The sequence below is a fragment of the Mustela nivalis genome (genome assembly GCF_964662115.1).
Source record: "Mustela nivalis genome assembly, contig: HAP1_SCAFFOLD_2708, whole genome shotgun sequence".
NCBI classification, from domain to species: domain Eukaryota; kingdom Metazoa; phylum Chordata; class Mammalia; order Carnivora; family Mustelidae; genus Mustela; species Mustela nivalis.
Window position 1 is genome coordinate 1,907 of NW_028133957.1, and position 26,188 is coordinate 28,094.

Here is a 26,188-nt window from a genome sequence, read left to right on the forward strand (position 1 = left end):
GGGCCCCCAAAGAACTGTTTATACCATCTTAGATCTCAAAGATGCATATTTCTGCATATCTTTAGCAAGGGAGTCTCAGCCCCTTCGTTGCTTTTGAGTGGCCCAATCCACAGGAAGGATTTCAAGGCCAACTCACCTAGACAGGACTTCCCCAAGGGTTCAAGAATTCACCCACTATCTTCAGAGAGGCCCTACATGAGGATTTGCATGAGTATAGAACCTCTAACCTGGGAGTCACTCTGTTACAGTATGTTGATAACTTGCTAATAGCCACTGAGGACTATGAGTCATGTTCGTGGGGATGGGAGCTCTCTTACAGATTCTGCAGGAAAAGGGTATTGGGTGTCAGCAAAGAAAGCACAGCTCTGTCAGAGCCATGCTACTTATCTAGGCTTTGATCTCCACGAGGGAGTGCGTTCACTGTCTGAGTCCAGGAAACAGGTGATCACCCAATACCCCCGCCCCACCACGTCCCAACAAGTGAGGGAGTTTCTTGGGATGGTGGGCTACTGTAGGCTGTGGATACTGCAGTCTACGGAGATTGCCTGACCTCTCTATGAACTGGCAAAATGTGGGCTCACTATGACAGAGTGGATGGCTGAGGCAGAAGGAGCATCTTGGGAATTACAAACAGCCTTACTGAGTGCCCCAGCATTGGCCATCCCAGAAGCCCTTCCAGTTGTATGTGGATGAAAAAGCAGAGGTGGCCAAAGGAGTTTTGACTCAGACTCTGGAGGCTTGGCAAAGGCCAGTATCATATCTTAGCAAGAAACTAGATCCAGTAGCAGCTGGGTTCCCCCTTGCCTCTGCATAATTGCTGCCATGGCCCTCCTGGTCAAGGATGCAAGTAAATTGACTTTGGGTCAAAATCTCATCTTGACCACCACCCACACTACCAAAGGCCTCCTCCAGAATCCACCAGACCGATGAGTGATGAACACCCGAGTGACAGGGTATCAGGGCCTCCTCCTCAACGAAACAAGAGTGAGCTTCCGGCCCCCAGTGGTGCTAAATCCAGCCACGCTGCTGCCAGTAGAGCTGGCTCACCACCTACATGACTGCGGGGAGGTCCTAACCCGAGTCACAGAAGTAAGGCCGGCCCTCAGAGACATTCACCTTCTGGATGCAGAGGTGACTCTGTTCATGGATGGGAGTAGTTACATGGTCAATGGAGAAAGGGATGCAGGGGCTGCGGTGGTTTCCCCTGAGCAGGAACTCTGGACAGCAGCCCTGCCACATGGAACATCGGTGCAAAAAGCGGAGCTGATTGTACTGCTGATGGCCAAAGGTAAAACTGCCAACATCTATATGGACAGCAGGTATGCCCTTGCTACTCTCCATATACATGGGGCTATTCATAAAGAAAGGAGCCTATTAACAGCAGAAGGAAAAAGAATTAAAAACAGAGAAGTAGTACTGGCTCTCCTCCAAGCTATTTGGGACTCAAAAGAGGTGGCCGTTATGCACTGCCCAGGACACTAAAAGGGGACTGATCTGACTTCAAAAGGAAACCAATTAGCAGATCAACCTGCAAAGCAAGCACCCCCAAAAAAACAGTGCAGGAGCTGGTTACACTTCTGGCTCCAGCCCTACCAGAAAAACTGAACTATTCAGAAGATTTAAAGTATTTACAAAAATGGCCTAAATTAGACCATGAGGGGAATTGGGCTAAGACTAAAACAGGAAAGTTAATTCTTTCTCGGAGACTAGGTAAGAACTTAGTAGGCCAGATAAATCAGGGTACTCATTTGAGGACATGAAAACTTAAGGAGCTTATAGGCAAGCAGTTCCAGGTTTCTAAATTAGGGCGTATGTTTCAGGATGTAGTTCATGGATGTGCTAAATGCCAGGGAGTAAATGCAGGAGGAACTAGAATGGGAAGAGGGAAAAGAGAAAGAGGTAAGGAACCAGGAATTTTTTTTTAATGTTATCATTTTTTAAATTTATTTTTTATTTCTTTTCAGCATAATAGTATTTATTGTTTTTGCACCACACCCAGTGCTCCATGCAATCTGTGCCCTCTATAACACCCACTACCTGGTACCCCAACCTCTACCCCCCTGCCACTTCAAACCCCTCAGATTGTTTTTTAGAGTCCATAGTGTCTCATGGTTCAACTCCCCTTCCAATTTCCCCCAACTCCCTTCTCCTCTCCATCTCCCCATGTCCTCCATGATATTTGTTATGCTCCACAAATAAGTGAAACCATATGATAATTGACTCTCTGAGCTTGACTTATTTCACTTAGCATAATCTCTTCCAGTCCCGGCCATGTTGCTACAAAAGTTAGGTATTCATCCTTTCTTTTTCTTTTTTTTTTTTTTAAAGATTTTATTTATTTATTTGTCAGAGAGTGAGTGAGAGCGAGCACAGGCAGACAGAGTGGAAGGCAGAGTCAGAGGGAGAAGCAGGCTCCCTGCGGAGCAAGGAGCCCGATGGAGGCCTCATACTCCATAGTGTATATGGACCACATCTTCCTTATCCATTCATCCATTGAAGGGCATCTTGGTTCTTTCCACAGTTTGGCAGCCGTGGCCATTGTTGCTATGAACATTGGGGTACAGATGGCCCTTCTTTTCACTACATATGTATCTTTGGGGTAAATACCCTCCTGTCACTGAGGGCACTTGGCGGTCTTCCCTCCTGAGGCTGGGCAGCAAGGGGTCTAGCGCCCAGGCTGGCTGAGCTACAAAACAAAATCCTCAGCTGCCTTTTGACCCACTCATAAGTCCCCATATAGGCCAGTTGAGAGACAGCTTTGATATGACTGAACCACATTTCAATAGTGACAGAAAAGAAATGAAGTATATACAGTATTTCACTTTATTTTTTAAGATTTTATTATTGACAGAGACACAGAGGGAGCGAATACAGCAGAGGGAGTGGGAGAGATGGAAGCAGCCCCCCACCACCAGCAGAAAGCCCGATGGGGGACTTGATCTTAGGACCCTGAGATCAGGACCTGAACCCAAGGCAGATGCTGAATGACTGAGCCACCCAGGCACCTCCAGTATTTTATATTTAATGGACATCTTTTTATACGATAATGTTATAAAAAAAGTCTAATCCCATAATAGATCAACTTCTGGGCTACAAATTCTTTCGATAAAATCCAATATATAATTTTTATCTGTGTCCACTTTGTATGTATGTTATTTACTGAATGGCTGTCGAAATAAATTTTGAATTGGGAAGATGGTTCTGTTTGTGATTAGGAAGACGTATTTCTCAAAATGTGTACTCTTCCTGTATTTATCGACATTCCATAATGCAAATAAAATCATCATGGTTTTAAGAATTTTGTGTTACTCCTGCTGTCTTTTATCATTGTGATGACATTAAGAAATTTTTTGGAATCACTAGAGTGTACACCTGAAAGTAATATAACACTGCATGTTAACTGGAATTAAAATAAAAACTTAAATTTTTATAAGTAGACAGATATACCCTTCCAGATATCAAAATGTATCTTAAATTTCCACAAATTACACAGTTACTAATGGCTGAAAGGATAGATGAATGAATGGGGTAGAGAAGAAAATGCCAAACACCCCAATATGGTGACATTTCATATTAGTAGGAAAAGGTGAATCATTCATAAGTGGTGAAGAAAGATCTGCTATTTATTTATTTATAATGGTATTAAATACTAATATTGATAATTGGTAATTCTTGATTTTCATATGATCTATAAATCTAATAAAATGAAAAAAATAATTTTATTATTTCATATAATGTATATGAAAATATATCATATATAAACATGATATATTTATGTATAAGATATATAAAATATATTATTTCATATAAAATATATATAAAATACATAATGTACAAAAATAAAACTGTTCCTGTTTATTTGAATCCTGAGCTTCCTTTGGCTTAAAGTTTCTTGAAAATCAGAGTGAAGAATTACTTAAAAAGAATTCTTCATTATTTTAGTCCTCTTTTCCTATAATGCTTTCAAGAACTAAAATTTATTTAAATGCCAACCATGTGACTAGAACTGCAGTAGAGCTGTTGTATGTATATAACATTATTACATTTAACGTAAGGCACATTGATTGTGTGATGCCCCACCATTTTGTATACCAATAAGAAATCTTAAAAAATTCTGCCAATTATAGTTGTAAGACATTTTGAATTATAAATCACATTCCAATGTCAGAGATACTAAAAGGTGACAAAATGAGCCTCCTAGAATCATTGATATGTAGTATTCTTGTGAATATTTAAAGCATATCTGAGAAGTAGGCATGATTGTATCACTTTACCTAATGGGATTTGTACAGTAGTATCAATAGTAATAGTCATAATAATAATATGTAACAAACTTTGCATAGATCCTCATTTAAGCATGGTGACGAGGTCTCATGAGATACCTATTCTTTACTTTATTTTTATTAGTTTTTAGTAATCTCTGTAGCCAACATGAGGCTTGAATTCATGATCCTTGAGATCAAGAGTCACATGACCTTCAAACTGAGCAAGGCAGGAACATGAGCTAACTGTTTTTATCTCCATTATTTGATGAGGAAATTGAGGATAAGGCTGAGCCATAACTATTAAGTAGGTTGAGCTGAATCCTGAGGTCATGCTCTACCTAGTCAGATAGACTGCTCTTTTATTAGTATGGTGAATGATCACTAATAATTATTGTACTTTCTTCAAAAGAAAATGAAATCTTTGTTTTTGAGTCAAAGGAATAAGATGCTATTTAATGTTTACAATTACATGAATTAATTGCATGTTTTGAAATTGTGCACTATAATTTCCTAAAACATTCTTTCACTTTCATAGGACACCTCTCCATCTGGCCTGTACCATCGGCCATGCCGACATGGTAGATTTTCTTGTAGAGAGGAAATGCAAGCTTGACCTCTATGATGGAGACTATAGGACTCCTCTAATGAAGGTGTGTGGTAGCAGCTGTGTCTGCCTGAGGTGGATTTGATTTAATTACTTAGAATGAAAATTTATTGCAATTAAATGTAACTAATTGGTTGTAGCATGCTTGCTTTAAATTCCCAGAATTTACACTCTGTTTCTTGGGATACTACTGACAGGCTGTACAATACCAGGAAGAGGCATGTGTAACTACTCTTTTAGAACATGGGGCTAATCCAGATCTTACGGATAAGTTTGGCAATACTGCCCTCCACTATGCTGTTGCTGGTGAGAACACATCAATAGTAGAGAAGCTGATTTTATACCATGCAAATATTGAAGCAAGAAACAAGGTACGTCAACATTATTTATAAAGTATTCAAAATTTTAAAACACACACACACACACACACACACATATATATTTTAGCTACAAAACATTTATTTATGTATTTATTCCTATATGTAATAAATAATAAATACTGAATTCTATACATCAAGTCCTGTACCAGGGAAACAACTCCAAAGCCAGGGCAGGGAGGACTAGAGAACGATGAAGCCCACGGAAAGGGTAGAGTTCTGTTTCCCAGCCGCCCTTCCACCCCAGGAGGAGAATCTTCCCATTAGTGTTTGGGAGTGGATGGTGGGCTCAGAGCCCACAAAGGCTTGAAGGCCTGAGGGGAGTGAGGTGATGATGGAGGCTGGGTGCTGTGCAGGGGCTTAGGAAACGGGTGCTCTTGGGAAGGGGTGGGAGACCATGACCCAGTGGGGTAACTTGGGTGAGTTTGAGTGGGAGGAGAAAGCAGCAGGTTGCAGGCCCCGGGCACTGCAGGCCCCAAGGTTCTGAAGATGAGAGCACGGGGATCGGGTCCTGACATCCTCCAGGGGCATCTACTTGTGCTCATAGCCACTCTGCCTGCCATGTCCCACACTGGGGTCTCCCATTTCACAGAGTAGTTCCTGCTCAGCATTGTGTAGGTCCTCAGGGGGTAGTAGCTGTGCATGGGGAGTTGAGGGGGACCACACTCACTCTTCCATTTGTTATTTCTTTGACATGCCTTACCTCCTACCATTGCCCTTAAGGAAGCACTGTTGGTTGACATAGATAGGGTCAATTTTTCATACGTAGAAGCTCGAGCATTCCCTGAATGAAAATATTTTTAAATAACTTAATTGTCTAAGATTGGAAATACATTTTTTTAGGGACTGTAAATAAAGAAAGCAGGAAGAAAGCACATACGCAGACTTATAAGGAGAGAAGCATGTTCTTCACATAGCAAGAATTTTTCTTTCTTGACTGCTAACCCAAGTAGTAATTCTGAGTAATTTTACATGGAATATGCCTTATTCTGCTCTAAGACCATGATCTAGTTATAGGGATAGGGAAGTGATCTATGTTTCTATGATTCAGTTGATATTAATACTAGTCTTTGATACACTTTCATTCTTAAATGCAGCAATTATCTACAATTGATTATAGTTCTTAAGTTTTTGTTGACCCAAGTGTTGGTTTTCTTCAAGTTTTGAAAGAGGCCGGCTTTGGCTAACAGTGCTGTAAACTGTCAAGTCAGTTATTTGAAGTTTTAAGATTTCACTTTAATGAACTTTTTTAAAAAGAAAGATCTTATGTATTTGAGAGAGAACGTGAGAGTGCACACATGAGTAGGGAGGAAGGGCATAGGGAGAGGGAAAAGTAGGGGAGCCTGATGCAGGGCTGGATCCCAAGACCCCAAGAACAGGACCTGAGCCAAAGGCAGACACTTAACTGACTGATCCACCCAGATGCCCCACAGCTGCTCTTTTAATTCAGAGTCCATCTCCTTAGTGACCCATTTGGAGCAAGAGTGCTTTATGTTGACATCTGGGATCCTGATACCATTGATAGAAGAGAATCAAGCATGTTGGTATAACCTGGAGAAAAGCTTCACCTTTACTGGAAAGCTCTCAACACTGTATCCCTGAAACTCTAATTCTGAAATGTTAATGTTTGCCATGAAAGTATTGTAAAATGGGGATAAGCAAATTTAAACTGATTTCTTTTGCGCTAGAGATAATGTGCAGTTCTGTAATATTTCTCAAACATCGAGGATCATTGAATCTTTCTATTGAGGCACAATCCTCACGGATCATTGAATCTTTCTATTGAGGCACAATCCTCACCTTCCAGGAAGTATATGTTCTTTGGAATATAATTTAAGAAACACTACTCCGGAGATAATCCTTTAGGCTGTTAACTCAGTAAAAATACTTTCAGCTTTTACAGCTATGTTTTAGAGTTTGGAGATACAGAGATAAAATATAGTCCTTTCCCTCAAGAAGCTCTTGGTTTCGATGGGTACAATAAAATAAGTGGAGTATACAGTGGTAAATGCTGTGATAGAAGCCGAGATTCTTGGAACCGGTCAATGTTTGAAGTAAGATTTGGAGAATGACTACAGTTAATCTGTTGAAGAGGTGGAGGAGGGCTATTTAACTTAATTTAATTTATTTTATTTTTTTCAAAAATATTTATTTATTTGAGAGAGTGAGAATGGGAGAGAGATGTGAGCAGAGGGGTGGGACAGAGGGAGAAGGAGAAGCTGACTCCCCACTGAGCAGGGAGCCTGACGTGAGGCTGGATCCCAGAACCCTGGGCTCAGGACCTGAGCTGAAGGCAGACCCTCAGATTGAGCTGCCCAGGTCCCCTGAGGAGGGCTATTGCCAAGAGAAGGAGCAGCTGGTGAAAGAGAGGGGTGGGGGTGGGGGCGGGGGGGAGGGTAGGGGCGGTGTGAGGGGGTGGGGAAGACTGAGGGCTGGGGAAGGTGGGGGGTTGAGAGTACTTATGTATGTGTTTAAGGTTAGAGGATCCTTTATAGGTTTTAAAATTCAGTATGGAAATATGTAATTTTGTAATTTATAAATTGTTTTTACACTTTTACAGGTCGAATTCACACCATTTTTACTTGCTGTAAATGAAAACAACCACAAAATGGTGGAATTGTTAATTAGAGAAAAAGCAGATGTACATGTGGTTGATAAGTTTAAAAGGTACAGTAGTTGTTTTTTTTTAAACTTATATTGTTCTAGGGTGGTAATAAGTCAGAAAGATTAACTTAATAAGAAGAGGATAATTTATAATTACATAGTGAAAAATGTCGACATGTCATCAGTTAGGCAGAAAGCAATTATTCTGATGGGGCAACATGAAGAACAGTATACACAAAATTTATATTCTTTCATATTATTGACTGATGTGATCTGCAGTCTTTTTTTTTCTGCCATATGACTTTATGTTAGCTAAAAGGGTTTCATATTAGTTTTATTATAAAGTGTGGACTCCTTTTATTCTATGACACAGTATTAAACTTCTTAACCCTTTTATAGTATTTTTTAGAAACTTCTACTTTATATACATTTTCCTTAAAAGATGCATATTAAACATAAATAGGAGTTGTTTTATCTTTTGGATGACTCCTTGCTTTAAATTTTTTTGTAAAGAATACTGATGTTAGATGATCCCTAAGTGATTATTAATTACTATTACCAGATAGGGTGGGCTTATCATCCTTTTTCATGATATATCATGAAAAGGGATCATATATATATGTATATATGTATATGTATATATATATATAGTTTCCATTGGTAAGGGTAGAAGGATGAAATATAACTTTAATTGAATAGATTTTTCTTTTTGTGAGGACAAATCATAGGTTTATGATAAAGAGAAAAGAGATGGACTTTAGATAGACACAAGACTAGGCTTAATTCCTTTCCTACTTGCTGGGTATGTGACTCTGGAAACATTACTTATCATCATCAGATACGTTCTCTGATATGAAAAGGAGGATAATATATCCTTCAAGGGTTGTTGTGTGTAAATAATATCTTATATATATAGTATTTAATTTAGTGCCTAACCATGCTTATTTTAGTACCATTAACTGCAACTATGACTCTTTTATTATTGTTAGTATGAATGCTGTTATTTTAAGCCTGCAAGTAGATTTTTTGTTGTTTTATTTTTTTATTTTTAAAGATTTTATTTATTTATTTATTTATTTATTTTGAGAGAGAGAGGGAGCGAGCATGAGCAGGGAAAGGGGTTAGAGCAGGGAACCTCACTTCTAGGACCCCAAGTTCATGACTGAGCTGAAGGCAGACATTTAAATGACTGAGCCACCCAAACACCCCTGCAAATAACTGTTTTAAAAAAGATTTTATTTATTTATTTGACAGAGATCACAAGTAGCCAGAGAGGCAGGCAGAGAGGGAGGGAAAGCAGGCTCCACACTGAGCGGAGAGACCAATGTGGGGCTCGATCCCAGGACCCTAAGATCATGACCTGAGCTGAAGGCAGAGGCTTAACCAACTGAGCCACCCAGGAACCCCTGCAAATAACTTTTTATACAGACCTGTCCTCTAGAAGGCTTGGAAGTACACTGAATCAGCTTAAGGAAAAAAATGGGGAATTCTTTTTTAAAATCTTCACTCATTTAGTTAAGTGATCTCAGCATAGTTTCTTGTTCATAAAATGACTTTAAACTAGCAACTTCTACTATCATACCCAGGTGGGACAAGAGGCTTCTTTTTTGTCTTTTATTTTTAGCCATGGAGGTAATTTACAAAAATAAACACTTGAAGTTGTTAATGGTCAATTCTGTACTGACAGGAAAGATATTAACCTGGTAACGTATATGAAATTTGCTGTTTAGATAACCCTAAGTTCCTAAGGGTGAAGTTATGTCTCTGTTATTTTAGAACAGCCCTCATGTTTGCTGCACCTTCTAAATCTCCAGATATAGTCAGGCTTCTTCTTCAGCAAGGTGTTAATACCTCTTCTCGAGATGAACGTGGATGGACGGCAGGAGACTATGCTCTTTTTAGTGGATCTGATGGGTAAGTGTTTACATTAAAATGTCAGTTATTACTAAAGTGAAGTTTAAAATAATTGAACTCTTAGTTCTTATGTAACAGATGAGAGTTTGTAGTTTGATTCCGGCAATTTTGGGGCTGCAGTGAGTTAGCCCATGTCACTTGCCAGAAACCAAGACAAAGGCTAGACTAGTCAGCATTAGAAATGAGTGCAGGATTTTTTTTTTTTTTTTATCTCAGGACTATCGAGACCTTTATCTTTAGGGATCCTAACTGTATCTGTTTCATTCCAAGGATAACTGTTATGCATGGGGTACAAAGAATGTTACATCTGTGTGTTTATTCCTTCCTGCCTCCCTCCCTTCCTCCCTCTCCTCCCTCCCTCTCCTCCTTTCCTTTCTTTGTAGATTTCATTTATAATTATTTCAGAGAGGGGCAGAGTAGGGACAGAGGAATAAGCAGATTCCCTGCTGAGCAGGGAGCCTGATGTGGGGCTCAATCCCAGGACCCCAAGACTGTGACCCGAGCTGAATGCAGATGCTTAACCAAGTGCCAAGTGAGCCACCTAGGTGCCCCATCATCACCCCCCACCCCACTAGTTACTTGGGTCCTGAGATGCTCAGTTTAGTAGAAAATCCTATCCTTTCCCTTGACGGTTATCTCCTATTCTTTCCCCTTTGAATTTTCCAAGAACCTAAGGAGTTCCCTAAGACCAAAGAGACCACCCTCTTTCTCAAGTCATTTGGAAGGAAAAAAAGGAAATTCTTATCATTCCCTTGTTTCCTTTGATTCTATTGCTGCAATATTGCTGTGTGGTGCCTTGGTGACTCAGTTGGTTAAGCGACTGTCTTTGGCTCATGTCATGATCCTGAGGTCCCAGGATTGAGTCCCACAGGTGGGCTCCCTGCTCAGAGGGGAGTCTTCTCCTTCTGACCCTCCCCTCTCTCATGTTCTCTCTCTCCCTCTCTCATTCTCTCTCTCAAATAAATAAATATCTTAAAAAAAGAAAGAATGAAAAAAAAGAATTAATTTTTTGAAAGAGAGAGAGAGAGCAAGAACATGAGCATGAGCAGGGGGAGGGTTTGAGTAGGGAGCCAGATTTGGGCTCAATTTCAGGACCCCGAGATCATGACGGAGCTGAAGGCAGACACTTAAAGGACTGAGCCACCCTGGCACCCCTGCAAATAACTTCTTATACAGACCTGTTCTCTAGAAGGCAATTTTTCCCCCCTGTAGTCTGGTTATGATTAACCTTTGCTCCCAGGAAGCCCTTGCTGATCCACATTCTCCAGTCTTCATGGTGACCCACAATGAGACTTCAAAGTTACAACATTTTTTAGTTTATGACATATGCTTATATGCTCAGCTGCTATTCCAAGGCACCACACCCTGTTCTGGCCGCCAGGCCCCCTGGCTTTAATCATACACACCCTTCCCTTCACACTCAAAAGCCTTACATGAAGCCCATATGTTAGTGCAGACTTTCATAATGAAGTACAGCTTGAGGATTTTGCTTGTCTATCCTGCTAGCAGATGATAGTTGGGGCTCTTCTAAGCTGTTAAAGAAGTTCAAATAATGCTACAGGAAGAGCCTGGACTTTCCCTTCCCCTTTGTTACTAGGCCTGTATCTCAAGCCTGATTTAAATCCTGCAGAGCGCCTTTTCTTATGAGGTGATGAAAGGTCTCATACTGACCTTCCCAGAGTGGTGGGCATCACCTTTCCCATGAGGCCATGTTTTAATATTTCATTAAGTCCTCTTAACAACATTGTGAAATAAGGCAGTAAGATGCCTGTTTTATAGAGGAAGACTTGGAGACAGAGTGAAGTGGCTCCTCCAAGAGCAAATAGCTGTGATTATAGAGTTAGGACCACTGAGTTAAAAACATGTTCCATTATGGCAAGCTAACACTACTAATTGCTAAATTACTACTTCATGACTAATTCACCTTACTTTGAAGTATATAGGGTAATTTAAGTTTTTATATTAGCTCTGATATTATTTCAAATACACTTATGAATTTGATATATTTGGTAAATGTTTTTCATATCAGTATTAAAATAGTAACATTGTTTATCACCCTTCTTATATGTAGCAATCACCAAATAATTGCCAAACATACAGAAGAAAGACTTAAAAATTTTTCGCAAAATAACAATCCAGGTAAGACTTTTCAGAGTGAAGTACTTTTGGTGGTCACATAGAAGAAGTCAGAGTAAAAAAGTTTTGATAATGAAAGAATAGTGGGAAAAAAACCCAAAACCGTAAGTGTAAATTGTTAAGTTCACTTCCTTGCTTTCTTTCTCTTTCTCTCCCCCACCTCTTGATTTTACTTATTTGACACAGAGAAAGTGAGAGAGCACAGGCAGAGGGACAGGGAGAAGCTGATTTCTCACTGAGCCCAATGTGGGACTCAATCCCAGGGTCCAGGGATCTTGACCTGAGCTGAAGGCAGATGCTTATCCAACTGAGCCACCCAGGGGCCCCTATTTTTTTTCCCTTTCTTAATATCTTTCAATTATTTTTTAAATTTCTTTTCAGTGTAACAGAATTCATTGTGTAAGCACCCCACCCCGTGCTCCATGCAATACGTGTCTTCCATAATACCCACCACCTGGATCCCCCCAACCTCCCACCCCCTGCACCTTCAAAATCCTCAGATTGTTTTTCAGAGTCCATAGTCTCTCATGGTACATCTCCCCCTCCAATTTCCCTCAACTCCCTTCTCCTCTCCATCTCCCCATGTCTTCCATGTTATTTGTTATGCTCCACAAATAAGTGAAACCATATGATAACTGACTCTCTCTGCTTGACCGATTTCACTTGGCATAATCTCTTCTAGTCCCATCCATGTTGCTACAAAAGGTGGGTATTCATCCTTTCTGATGGAGGCACAATACTCCGTAGTGTATTCATCCATTGAAGGGCATCTTGGTTCTTTCCACAGTTTGGCGACCGTGGCCATTTCTGCTATGAACATTGGGGTACAGATGGTCCTTCTTTTCACTACATGTGTATCTTTGGGGTAAATACCCAGTAGTGCAATTGCAGGGTCATAGGGAAGCTCTATTTTTAATTTCTTAAGGAAACTCCACACTGTTCTGCAAAGTGGCTGCACCAACTTGCATTCCCACCAACAGTGGAAGAAGGTTCCCCTTCCTCCACATGCTCTCCAACACACGTTGTTTCTTATCTTGCTAATTTTGGCCAGTCTAACTGGTGTAAGGTGGTATCTCAATGTGGTTTTAATTAAATTATCCCTGATGGCTAGTGATGATGAACACTTTTTCATGTGTCTGATAGTCATCTGTATGTCTTCATTGGAGAAGTGTCTTTTCATGTCTTCTGCCCAGTTTTTGATATGGTTATCTGTTTTGTGTGTGTTGAGTTTGAGAAGTTTTTTATAGATCCTGGGTACTGTCGTATGCAAATATCTTCTCCCATTCCGTGGGCTGCCTCTCTGTTTTGTTGACTGTTTTCTTTGCTGTGCAGAAGCTTTTGATTTTGATGAGGTCCCAAAATTTCATTTGCACTTTTGTTTCCTTTGCCTTTGGAGACATATCTTAAAAGAAGTTGCTGTGGCCAGTGTTGAAGAGGTTACTGCCTATGTTCTCCTCTAGGATTCTGATGGACTCCTGTCTCATGTTGAGGTCTTTTATCCACTTCGAGGTTATCTTTGTGTATGATGTAAGAGAATGGTTGAGTTTCATTCTTCTACATATAGCTGTCCAATTTTCCCAGCACCATTTATTTTATTTTTTATTTTTTAAAAGATTTTAATTTATTTATCAGAGAGAGAGAGAGAGGGAGAGGGAGCAAGCACAGGCAGACAGAATGGCAGGCAGAGGCAGAGGGAGAAGCAGGCTCCCTTTTGAGCATGAAGCCCGATGTGGGACTCGGTCACACGATGCTGGGATCATGACCTGAGCCGAAGGCAGCTGCTTAACCAACTGAGCCACCCAGGCATCCCTCCCAGCACCATTTATTGAAGAGACTGTCTTTAAGCCAGCATTATCCTGATCCCCAAAGCTGGCAAAGAGCCCACTAAAAAGGAGAATTTCAGACCAATATCACTGATGATTATGGGTGCTAAGATTCTCAACAAGATCCTAGCAAATAGGATCCAACAGCACATTAAAAAGATTATCCACCATGACCAGGTGGGATTCATCCCTGGGTTGCAAGGATGGTTCAACATTCGCAAATCAATCAATGTGATAGAGCAAATCAATAATAGAAGAGAGAAAAAAGAACCACATGGTCCTTGCAATTGATGCAGGAAAAAGCATTTGACAAAATCCAGCATTCATTCCTTATTAAGACGCTTCAAAGTATAGGGAGAGAGGGAACATTCCTCAACTTCATAAAACCTATCTATGGAAAACCCACAGCAAATATCATCCTCAGTAAAATTGAATAAGAGCTCAATAATATAAAAATTGAATAAAAGCTCAATAAAATAAAATAAAAGCTCATAGCCTTCCCATTGAGATCAGGAACACGACAAGAAGGCCCACTCTTACCACTCTTGTTCAACATAGTATTAGAAGTCCTTAGCAACAGCAATCAGACAAAGAGAAATAAAAGGTATCCACATTGGCAATGAAGAAGTCAAACTCTCTCTCTTCTCAGATGACATGATACTTTATATGGAAAACCCAAAAGACTCCATCCCCAAACTACTAGAACTCATACAGCAATTCAGTAATGTGGCAGGATACAAAGTCAGTGTACAGAAATCAGTGGCTTTCTTATACACTAATAATGAAAACACAGAAAGGGATATTAGAGAATCAATTCCATTTACTATAGCACCAAGAACCATAAGATACCTGGGAATAAACCTAACCAAAGAGGTAAAGGATCTCTACTCAAGGAACTGCAGAACACTCATGAAAGAACTCAAAGAAGACATAAAAAGATGGAAGACCATTCCATGCTCTTGGATCAGAAGAATAAACATTGTTAAAATGTCTATACTGCCTCGAGCAATTAGAAAGACATTCCGATTAAAATTCCACCAGTATATTTCAAAGTCCTGAAGGAAATAATCCTAAAATTTGTATGGAATCAGAAGAGACCCCAAATTGCTAAAGAAATGTTGAAAAAGAAAAACAAAACTGGCTGCATCACATTACCTGATTTCAAGCTTTACTACAAAGCTGTGATCACGAAGACAGCATGGTACTGACATAAAAACAGACACATAGACCAGTGGAACAGAGTAGAGAAACCAGATATGGACCCTCAACTCTATGGGCAAATAATCTTCAACAAAGGAGGAACAAATACACAGTGGGAAAAAGCCTCTCTCTCTCTCTCTCTTTTTTAAATTTACTTTTTATTTATTTTCAGCATAACAGTATTAATTATTTTTGCACCACACCTAGTGCTCCATGCAATCCGTGCCCTCTATAATATCCACCACCTGGTACCCCGACCTCCCACCTCCCACCCCTTCAAAACCCTCAGATTGTTTTTCAGATTCCATATTCTCTCGTGGTTCACCTCCCCTTCCAATTTCCCCCAACTCCCTTCTCCTCTCTATCTCCCCATGTCCTCCATGCTATTTGTTATGCTCCACAAATAAGTGAAACCATGAGATAATTGACTGACTCTGCTTGACTTATTTCACTCAGCATAATCTCTTCCAGTACCGTCCATGTTGCTACAAAAGTTGAGTATTCTTCCTTTCTGATGGAGGCATAATACTCCATAGTGTATATGGACCACATCTTCCTTATCCATTCATCCCTTGAAGGGCATTAGTACCTTTCTTTATAGTCCAGTATTCAGAATTATTTAAGAATTTAAATACTGTCATGAACAATAGGAACAAATCCATGAGAGAGACCGGACTCTAGGAAATAAACTGAGGGATATGAAAGGGAGGGGCTTGGGGTATGGGGGAGCTGGGTGATGAGTATTAAGGAGGGCACGTGTTGTGATGAGCACTTGGTGTTATACGCAGCTAATTAATCATTGAACACTACATCCGAAACTTACGATGTAGTATATGCTGGCTACTGAACATAATTAAAAAATAAAAGTGCCTCAGTGTGAACAATAACAAAAAAGGATTTTAATTGTAGGGAATTTAAAATATAAGGCATTATTGTCTGAAAAGAAATTATTATAATCATGACCCCTAAAATCCCTTATATCTTTGTGTAAATAAGAGAAAGATTTTTAAGTTAGTATGTTTTATATGTCCTCTTTAAGCATATTAAAACAAATTGAACTTGTTATGAAAATGGATCTTTTAATTTTTACAAGTGGATTACATTTAGTAAATATTATTACATACTGATTTGTTTCATTAAAAAAGGAGCTATCCTTAAAACTGGGAACTCTACAATACATTCCTGGTACCGTAAAGAAATGGCAAAAAATATGAACTGGAAAACTTAGCTAGTAAGCAGCAATACCAGTGAGACTGTTTTTTTTTTTTTCTTTAAAGGTGACCGTCTATGGTACAGAAATCAGAAAAGAAATGCCTTGAGAAGCATAGGTTGTTTTACATATTGTTGTATCAACAAGATCTCACCATTAACAACTATTTACTAATTTCTCATTAGTAAAAGAGAATGAGATATGTTGACTTTATTAGAGCAATGTTTTCTTCTGTTTGTTGCATAATTGTCATGATAGTGTAATTTTAAAAAAAGATTTTATTTATTTATTTGACAGAGAGAAATCACAGGTAGGCAGAGAGGCAGGCAGAGGGAGGAAGGGAAACAGACTCCCTGCTGAGCAGAGAGCCCAATGCAGGGCTCGATCCCAGGGCCCTGGGATCATCACCCGAGCCGAAGGCAGAGGCTTTAACCCACTGAGCCACCCAGGCGCCCCAGGATAGTGTAATTTTGTTAGAACACGATACTCTGTTGCCATTAGCAAAGAGATTATTATAATAAAAATTCAAATGGGGCAACTGAGGCTCAACAGATTATAATAAATGCACAAAAATGGTTCACAATAACAAAAATGCTACCATTGCTTCCTAGATGTGGCACCTAGTGCATTGTACAATCTGAAATGTATGAAGATACATTTAATTTAGTAGACTTTTATCAAAGAAAGCTGTTGGTTGGTTTGGTTTTGCAATTTACTCATTTTCATTTGTTCACTTAGCAAATAACTATCAAGTGTCTTTTAGCTACTGTTACTCTGATGTAGAATACAAACATTCAAAAAACACAATCCTTGCCCTCCAGAAGTTTGTTATTATTATTGTCATTTTTATTATTTACTCTATTTTCACTATTTTATTTTTATTATTTAGTTTATTCCATGCTTAGTATGTGCCAGAGTCCCCTAATGTTTATAATTCTCATTGTTATGTTTTTATTGGTATTTAATATGTAAGTCGATAGTATGCAGACTGAGTAGTAAGTTTGCCAGGTAAATAAGCAGAAGAACCATGTTTGGCAGGAGGAATGTCCATCGAGATTACATGTTTTGTAGAGGGAACAGCAGTGCGGACGCTCAGATGTATGAGTGAACTTCGGAGCACTTAGGAGCAGTTCAGTTTTGCTGGTGCAGAAAGTGTGCTATGGGAATGGTTGGAATGAGTGAATACTTAGCTAAGGCAAGCTAATGAAAGTTTTTCAGTACCATGGAAAGGTGTAGATCTTACCCTGTAGACCTTGGGAAATTTATCAGGTCAAATGCTTTTAGCTGCAAATTAACAGGTGACTTATAATAGTGACTAAAATGGGCCCACCTGGGTGGCTTAGTCATTATGCATTGACTCTTAGTTTCAGCTCAGGTCACAGTCTCATGGGTCATGAGATCAAGCCCCAAGCTCAGCATGGAGTCTACTTGACGATTCTCTTCCTCTGCCATTCTCCCATTCGTGCACTCTCTCTAGTATGCGTTCACTTTCTCTCAAATAAATATATCTAAAAAAAGCAAACCAAACAAAACAGGGACTAAAACAGTAGGAACCAGAATTGGTTTGATGGATCAGTGATGTCTCCAGGATCCCAGTTGTCTCTTTTTAGCTTTGAGGTTGGCAATATTTTCTATGCCGTTTCCTGATTGGCTAATTAGCAACAGTTAGAGGCATATTCTCATATGACAATATCCAGTGACTGGAAGGACTGTTTTTCTTTGTATGTTTCTTTTCTTTTTTTTTTTTTTTAAAGATTTTGTTTATTTATTTGACACAGAGAGACAGACAGAGAGGGAATACAAGCAGGGGGAAGCGGCAGAGGGAGAGCAGGCCTCTTGCTGAGCAGAGAGCCTGATGTGGGGCTGGATCCCAGGACCCTTGAATCATGACCTGAGCCGAAGGCTGACGCTTAACAACTGAGCCACCCAGGCACCCCTATATGTTTCTTTTAAATAGGAAGAAAACTCAGAGGCTTGCAGCAACTTTCCTCTAACATCTCATAAGCTTGGTTATATCACATGCTTGTTCCTAAACCAGCCACTGGTAAACCAGGTACTGTGATTAGCTTAGAATAATCCTTTTTCCTTTTGAAGCTGGTGTAAGGCCACCTTCTTCGTGTTTGGGACAATAAATATCCAAATAAAGTTGTGGTTTTCCAGCAAGAATGAAGACTATGGCATGGTTATTGGGGAGGGAGCCAGCAGTACTTGATGCAGAGACTCACTGGAGAATGTGAAGCAGAAGGGTAACAAGATTATATTTGAATTAGGGCCTTCTGGTTGTGGCACAAAATAGTGATCACCAAGCTTTTTCTCTAAAGGGCATGATAGTGAATATTTTAGGCCCTGTGGTTTTTCAACTACAAATACCACTATAGTGTGAAAGCAGCCATAGCAATACATAGGTGAATAGAAGAGCCAACCATCTGGTACTGTAAATAAAGTTTTATGGGGGCACAGGCACGTGACTGGTCTGACTTGGCCTGTGGCCATAGTTTGGTCAACCCTCATGTGGAGGATAGATTGGAAAAAAACCATGTAGAGATACTGGAAGATAAAGGACGCTTATATTTCCTTAGTCTAGTATCAGTCCATTATGAAATGTTCTCTCCTCTATATACTGAAAACATCAGGAGGCTCAATTTATTCAATTTACAATGTTGTTCTTTTTCTAGGCCTTATCTTTCTGATTTTTTAAAAATTTAAAACTTTTCAAAAGATTTTATTCATTTGAGAGAGAGCACCAGTGGGGCATAGGGGCAGAAGGAGAGGGAGAAGCAGACTCCCCATTGAGCAGGGAGCCTGGTATGGGGCTTGATCCCAGGACCCTGAGACCATGACTTGAGGTGAAGGTAGATGCTTAGCTGAGTCACCTAGGTGCCCCCTTTCTCATTTGTTTTGCTTAAAAACTTTTTATTCATTTAAGAAATAACATTAGTTGGTGGCTTTTTTTTTCTTCTGGAAGTCATCAGTTAGGAGCTCATGTTTGTGTAGGGCAGTGGCAGGGGAAATATAAAGCAATGAGAGAAAAGAAGTATAGTTAATACAGTTTCATGATTATTGAATGTAGAAAGAGGAGAGAGGGGAATGCCTGGGTGGCTCAGTTATTTAGTAGCCGCCTTCAGCTCAGGTCATGATCCCAAGGTCCTGGGATAAAACCCCACATTGGGGTCCCTGCTCCATGGGAAGCCTGCTTCTCACTCTCCCACTCCCCCTGCTTGTGTTCCCTCTCTCTCTGTGTCTCTCTGTCAAATAAATAAATAAAATCTTAAAAAAGGGGAGGGGGAAGAAGAAATCTTAGAAGAGTCATACATTTCCAGGTTGTACACTAACATTTAAACTGGCCATGAAGAATGAGTAGGACTTTATCAGAGTGCAGTGGGAATAGGGAAGACCAGGTATTTTCTGTATATGTTGAATTTGATGGAATATCCATGTAGTATATTTTTAGTAATTGGATAATTGAATACTAGGAGTTTCTAGCTGGAGATAGAACATCAAGTTTGGAGGTGCTTATTTGAAATAAACTGATTAGAATTATTAGGCAAAGTCATAGCTTGGACAAAGATTGAGCTTGTCCATGATGGAAAACATATAGAAATAGATGAAGGCCAGTGAACAAAGCCTGGGAATACCAATATATAAAGAGTGGATGGAGGTGTAAGACTTGGTAGAGAAGACTGAGAAGTGGCTGGGGAAACTTAGGATGAGGAATTAGAGGAAATGTTTATAAAAAATAAAAAGTTAAAAAAAAAAATAAATAAATTAAAAAAAAAATGTAAAAAAAAAAAAAAAAAAAAAAAGAAAAATGTGAAAAAAAATTTCATGGAGTATTAATTGTATCAAATAAAATCACTAAAAAAAGTTGGATTTAACTTTTAAAAGTTCTTACCAAAAATGGTAAAAGAACCATTTTTGAGTTGTAAGGTCTGTTATTTATGTGACCGGTACATTCTGTGTCCAAATATGGAAAAATAACACATCAAGTAAGGTCTTCCCTAACTTTTTCTAACTGCAGTATCTACCTGGACAGGGTCAAGGGGAAATGGTCTAGCCTGGTGAGTAGAGTGGCCAACATTTTCCCATAATTGTCAAAACCTAGGGGTCAAGTGTGAGGAAAAGTGTTGTCTTTCTTACCTTTTTTGTTTAGAGGTACTTGAGCTTTTCTTCAAGTCCCTGGTACATTCTCCTGGATTAATACTAGGGCCACAATCTGGAAGCAATAGGCAGGAAGTCACTGTCAGGCCCTATCTTTGAAATGGAATCACGATGCAGCTGTATTTTGACAATTTTAAATTTTGATCAGAAATATTTTACACAGACCAGCAGTTTGGGAGAAACTGACCCCTTCTAAGTATTTTATTGCAGAAAATTAGTATAATATCAAGGAGGAAATATAAGGTGATATGCTGACTATACTAGTTCTCACTTGCCAGGGATTCTGTGTCAGTAAAAAATGTCAGTACTGGACTATTTTTGTTAGTGCTGTCTCTCTCCATCCTCTTTCATTTGCCTTCTTCTGATATCTCTACTTTTACTGATCATTTTTTAAAATTTATTTTTTATTTATTTTCAGAAAAACAGTATTCATTATTTTAGCACCACACCCAGTGCTCCATGCAATCTGGGCCCTCTATAATACCCACTACCTGGTACCCCAACCTCTACCCCCCGCCACTTCAAACCCCTCAGATTGTTTTTTAGAGTCCATAGTCTCTCATTGTTCATCTCCCCTTCCAATTTCCCCCAACTCCCTTCTCCTCTCTAACTCCCCATGTCCTCCATGCTATTTGTTATGCTCCACAAATAAGTAAAACCCTATGATAATTGACTCTCTCTGCTTGACTTATTTCACTCAGCAGAATCTCTTCCAGTCCCGGCCATGTTGCTACAAAAGTTGGGTATTCATCCTTTCTGATGGAGGAATAATACTCCATAGTGTATGTGAAGCACATCTTCCTTATCCATTCGTCCGTTGAAGGGCATCTTGGTTCTTTCCACAGTTTGGCGACCGTGGTGGCCATTGCTGCTGTAAACATTGGGGTACAGATGGCTCTTCTTTTCATGACATCTGTATCTTTGGGATAAATACCCAGTAGTGCAATTGCAGGGTCATAGGGAAGTTCTATTTTTAATTTCTTGAGGAATCTCCACACTGTTCTCCAAAGAGGCTGCACCAACTTGCATTCCCACCAACAGTGGAAGAGGGTTTCCCTTTCTCCACATCCCCTCCAACACATGTTGTTTCCTGTCTTGTTAATTTTGGCCATTCTAACTGGTGTAAGGTGATATCTCAATGTGGTTTTAATTTGAATCTCCCTGATGACTAGTGATGATGAGCATTTTTTCATGTATCTGATAGCCATTTGTATGTCTTCATTGGAGAAGTCTCTGTTCATATCTTCTGCCCATTTTTTGATATGATTGTCTGTTTTGTGTTTGTTGAGTTTGAGGAGTTCATTATAGATCCTGGATATCAACCTTTTGTCTGTACTGTCATTTGCAAATATCTTCTCCCATTCCATGGGTTGCCTCTTTGTTTTTTTGACTGTTTCCTTTGCTGTGCAGAAGCTTTTGATTTTGATGAAGTCCCAAAGAATTTCATCTGTAAAGAAAGCACTAAGGAATACTGTCTTGGAATCTATCACTATTGGAACACATTTCTACCATATGTTTATTTCCTTCAAAGGTAACAGGCTACCCCATCTAAAATGTATTTCATATTTTGTTGTTTCTTATGGTAAATTTCTTTGTAGCTGTACCACAGTGACAGAGTTAGTGATGATATTTAGCCAAGATTGAAAGCATTTTCCGGATTATCGGAAATTTTAATGTGACATGCTTTTGTATTTTTTCAGAATTTGGTAAACTGTGCCTTAACAAGAATATGTGGCCGATTAGATTGACAAGTTTTTAACCACCTATGTATATAAGATAACTCACTTTGTTTTCCCCCAAATGAGTTCTGTTGATCTCTAATGATCAAATCCACTATTTTCAGGCTGGAGTGGATAACTCATCCTACATTTTGACTGTAGTATTTCTGAGTTTTTGAGCAGTTTGTCAACAACTGCCTTTAATAGGTGAACTGTTTCTAATTCTATAAGAAATTAAGAAAACGAGTGGAAACAAAAATCTCTATAACCAATAGTGTGTTATTATACTGTGTATGATAGTTATATATTTTTCTATAATTATCCCAGTTACCTTATTGATTCATAACTACAATAGAAGTGAATTAAGCCCTATTAAGTTGCAGAAAATTTATGTGACCTTTTAGTTTTTTTATAGGAACTTTTATACTGTAGGACATATTGGTAACCATCAGAATTCTCTTTTTTTTCCCCAATTAAAATACGATTGTTACTTGTTTCACATTATTTTCTGACATTATTTCATCTATTCCTTTTATGCCTTTATTCAAATGGATATAGAAATACAGCAGTCTCCCAGGCAAATACTAAGAAAAACAGATTCAAGGAAAGGTGTTCTGTGAAATAACCTTCTAACTGTAATCGTGTCTTAAAACATCAACCTTAATCATAAAAATTGCATATAATGCATCGGTATTAGAGGCCCCCAAAATGACACCCAGGTTTGGTTATTCACTGGAGGAACTCTCAGCATATTTGTACGCATGTCTGTGGTTTATTACAGTGAAATGATACAAAGCAAAATCAGCAGAGAAAAGGTGCCTGGAGTGAAGTCTAGAGGAAGCCAAGTGCAGGCTTCTAAGAATCCTCTGCCTATGGGTGTACTTCATTTTTCCAGCATCAAATCATGACAACTCGTGTGAGATGTTGTCTGCCAATACAAGAATCTTATAGATACTCAGTGCCTGAAATTTTCTTTAAGTGATAATCATGTAGGCATCTTCTCCCTAGCATATATCAAAATTCTGGTTCCCAGAAGGAAATCAAGTAATAAGTACTAGATAAATCACCTGGTTTGTACCAACACTTAGCAGTCTCAATGGATACCTTTTGTTTTTTCCTTCACAGTAAATAGGCCTCATTTTTTACAGCATTTTCAAGTTCATTGCGCAATATAGCAGAAAGTACAGAGAGTTTCCATTTACCGCATGTTCCTCTACACGTGTAGCCTTCCTTGTTGCTAACATCCTGAACCACAGTGGTACATTGTTTTATTTATATTAGCTCATCTTTACTGTCCACATCCATAATTTACATCAGGGTTCATTCTTGGTGTTGTACATTCTATGGGTTTTAACAAATGTGTGATGACATGTATCTATCATGTGGTATCACATAGAATAGTTTCACTGCCTTAAAATTTCTCTGTGCTGTGCCTGTTCCCCTTGCTACAACCCTTAACTCCTAACTTAAAAAGTTTTACTTTTACCAGAATGTCATATAGTTGCAATCATACAGTGCATATCTTCTTGAATTTTTTAAAAATTAAAATTCTGAGGTAATTGAATATAGTGATTCAAGATAATCTTTGTCCTTTGTTATGTTCATCAGTGTAGGATCTGATGACATATGCCTTACAGACTGAAAAAGTGTGATTTCTACAGACGTTTGTCACATAGTGGGGAATATTGAGAACAATGACATCATATCCTGCTACCTAGCCAAATCACTGGTACCATTCTGGTCTAAGAGGTGGATCCAGATAGACTCTCCAGCAATAAAAATAGGTCATCTCAAGAGAACCAGAATCATTAAAATCACTAAAAGCATTCATACTTACCTTGCAATTGGAAATAAGGCCAGAGAGAGTCTGTTTGCTATGTTTTGCCATGCTGCAAAGTAGAGTGGCTGTAGACAAAACTTTGTGATGAGGTGTTTCACCCCAAACTTAACAGCCCCTGCTGGAGATCTGGAGAAGTTCTGTTGTGTTATAGCGAAATAAGTATAGTCTCTTTTAACTGCATCTCATAGTGAAAGTCCTGAAGAATCCAGAAGAATCCTGACATTGTCAGTCTATGATGATGATTCTGCTAATGACACCATTTTCTGTCAGTCTCAAGGGTTTGGTTAAAATTGTGGTCATTATAAACATCCACTTGTAGGTATCAAATTCTGATAAATAGCATTCTTTTCTTCCATTTGGTAAATGTAGAGGAGAAAGTAAGATTTCTTAGCGAGTTAACTGCCTACCAATAGTATAATTAATATTCACTCCAGTGTGGTTACCAGGTATGGTCCTGAAGAATACTTTTTAACACAACATCAGTCTTAGACTTTGAATATTCTGTATTTCTCTGTTGTTGATTTAAAATGTATTTTGCTTTTTTCTTTACAGAGAATAAGTCTTCTGAAGAAGACTTTATAACCAGGTAGGGTTTTTGTGGATTTTTTTTTTTAACAAATTCTGTGTTAACAAGGGAATGCAGAGAAAAGCATTTGTTGAGAGTTCTACTGTGTGCTAGGCACTATATTATGTGCTTGACATTTATTACTTATATAGTCATTACAATAGCATCACGAAGTAGATGTGCTGTTACAGCCCATTTTTTTTTTTTTATTAATTAGTCATCTGTGGTTCAGGAACACTGATTAATTGACCTATGATTCTATAGTTAAAGAGTAGCAGACCCAGAAACGGCCACTGCTGCTAACAAGAGCTTGAACACTGTGAATTTTCAGTCTTGGAGGGGGCCATGGTGCCCCCGGTGAGGCATAAGAAACTAGTCAGTTACTCACAGTTTGAAATTTCTGGCAGCGATGATGACTTTGTTTCCGCAACCACACCTTTGAATAAGAAGCCCAGAACAATGCCAAAAGAGTTAATATGAGAAACAAGGAAACCTAAACTGAAGAATCTCCAGAAAGAAGATATCCCACTACAAGAGAAAACCCCTAAAAAAGGATGTCTTTAGGTGATGAGCTCTACCAGCCAGACTTAGAAGTGGCACTAGCTTTATCAGTGAAGGAACTTCCAGTGGTCACCATTGATGTGGGAGAGGCTCAAGATACAAGCACCAAAAAAATGTGGCAGCAGCGAAATTGGGACAATGACTAAGGCTCCCCATCTCTCCGATTGCAGTGTAGCCAGTGATGATTTAGATTTGGATAAGCTTACCAAGGAAGATGATGTGTGCAGTGCTCAAGGGAAAAGAAAAGCAGCATCAAAAGCTGTGGTACAACAGAGGAAGATTCTTTTGGAAGGCAGTGATGGCGGTAGTGCTGATGACTCTGAACCGCTGGTGGAGAGTCTGAGGATGAGTCTGATTTTAGGGAGAGTGAAGATGATGATGCTAACTTCACTCTGGGAGAAAATAAAGTGGAAGAAATTAAAAAGAAAGAAGTGAAGGTAAAATCCCCAGTTGAAAAAAAGGAGAAGAAACCTAAATCCAAACGTGATACTTTGGAAGTGACTTCAAGAGACTCTGCTCCAGCTGCCCTGAAATCAGAATCTCAGCCTTCACCAAAAACGGCTTTATCAGTGAAGCGGCCATTTGGAAACCACTACAAATATGCAAACCTTCCAGCTGAAGCTGGAAGCAGAAAACATAAGTAGATGCCACCAGCGCTGTCTGGAAGCAGCAGCAGCAGCAACAGCAGCAGGAGCCCACTGGCAGGGGTGTCTGTTAAGTCTCCAAATCAGAGTCTCTGCCTTGGCTTGTCCAGATTAGCACAAGTGAAACCTTTGCATCCAAATGCCGCTAGTGGCTGAATGTGGTAGTCAGCGAAGGTTTGATTAAGAGAAAAAGAGTTTTACAAGTGTGTTTATGTTTGAATTGTGTTTCTGTTTAAGGAGGGTATCATACTATAAAGGAATCCTTTAATGTAAAAAAAAAAAAAAAAAAAACACAAACGAGTAGTAGACCCATGAATTGACTGTCAGCCTGTGTGACTCCCACACCGATTCTTTTGTCCCTCAGCAGCACTGGGGTTAAGGTACAAATCCTAGTCAGATCAATTCAGAGAGTCAAATGTAGTTATGTGTTTGCTTATTTAGTGTTTTCCTAAGAGACCAGGTTAGTCCAAGCATTTGTCCTAATATATTTGACAACTAATGATAACTAGGGGTAATTAGTGCAGTGGCAACTAGTCTCTTATTTTTACTGTCAAAGATTTTAGAGTGGC

At 39.2% G+C, this 26,188-nt stretch overlaps 1 protein-coding gene and 1 pseudogene across 2 annotated transcripts; both read left to right on the forward strand.

The window, feature by feature from the left end:
• Positions 1-933: 933 nt before the first annotated feature.
• Positions 934-24,439, forward strand: LOC309858515 (uncharacterized protein; the record flags this gene model as incomplete). Its single annotated transcript, XM_082751199.1, has 7 exons — positions 934-1,319; positions 4,801-4,915; positions 5,067-5,240; positions 7,807-7,913; positions 9,627-9,764; positions 11,836-11,903; positions 24,402-24,439. 7 exons carry the CDS (start codon positions 934-936, stop codon positions 24,437-24,439), a joined length of 1,026 nt encoding a protein of 341 aa, XP_082607325.1.
• A 320-nt stretch (positions 24,440-24,759) lies between these two features.
• LOC309858513 (RAD51-associated protein 1 pseudogene) lies at positions 24,760-25,901 on the forward strand (annotated as a pseudogene). Its single transcript has one exon. The product of its transcript is annotated as an RAD51-associated protein 1 pseudogene (transcript).
• The last annotated feature ends 287 nt before the right edge of the window (positions 25,902-26,188 follow it).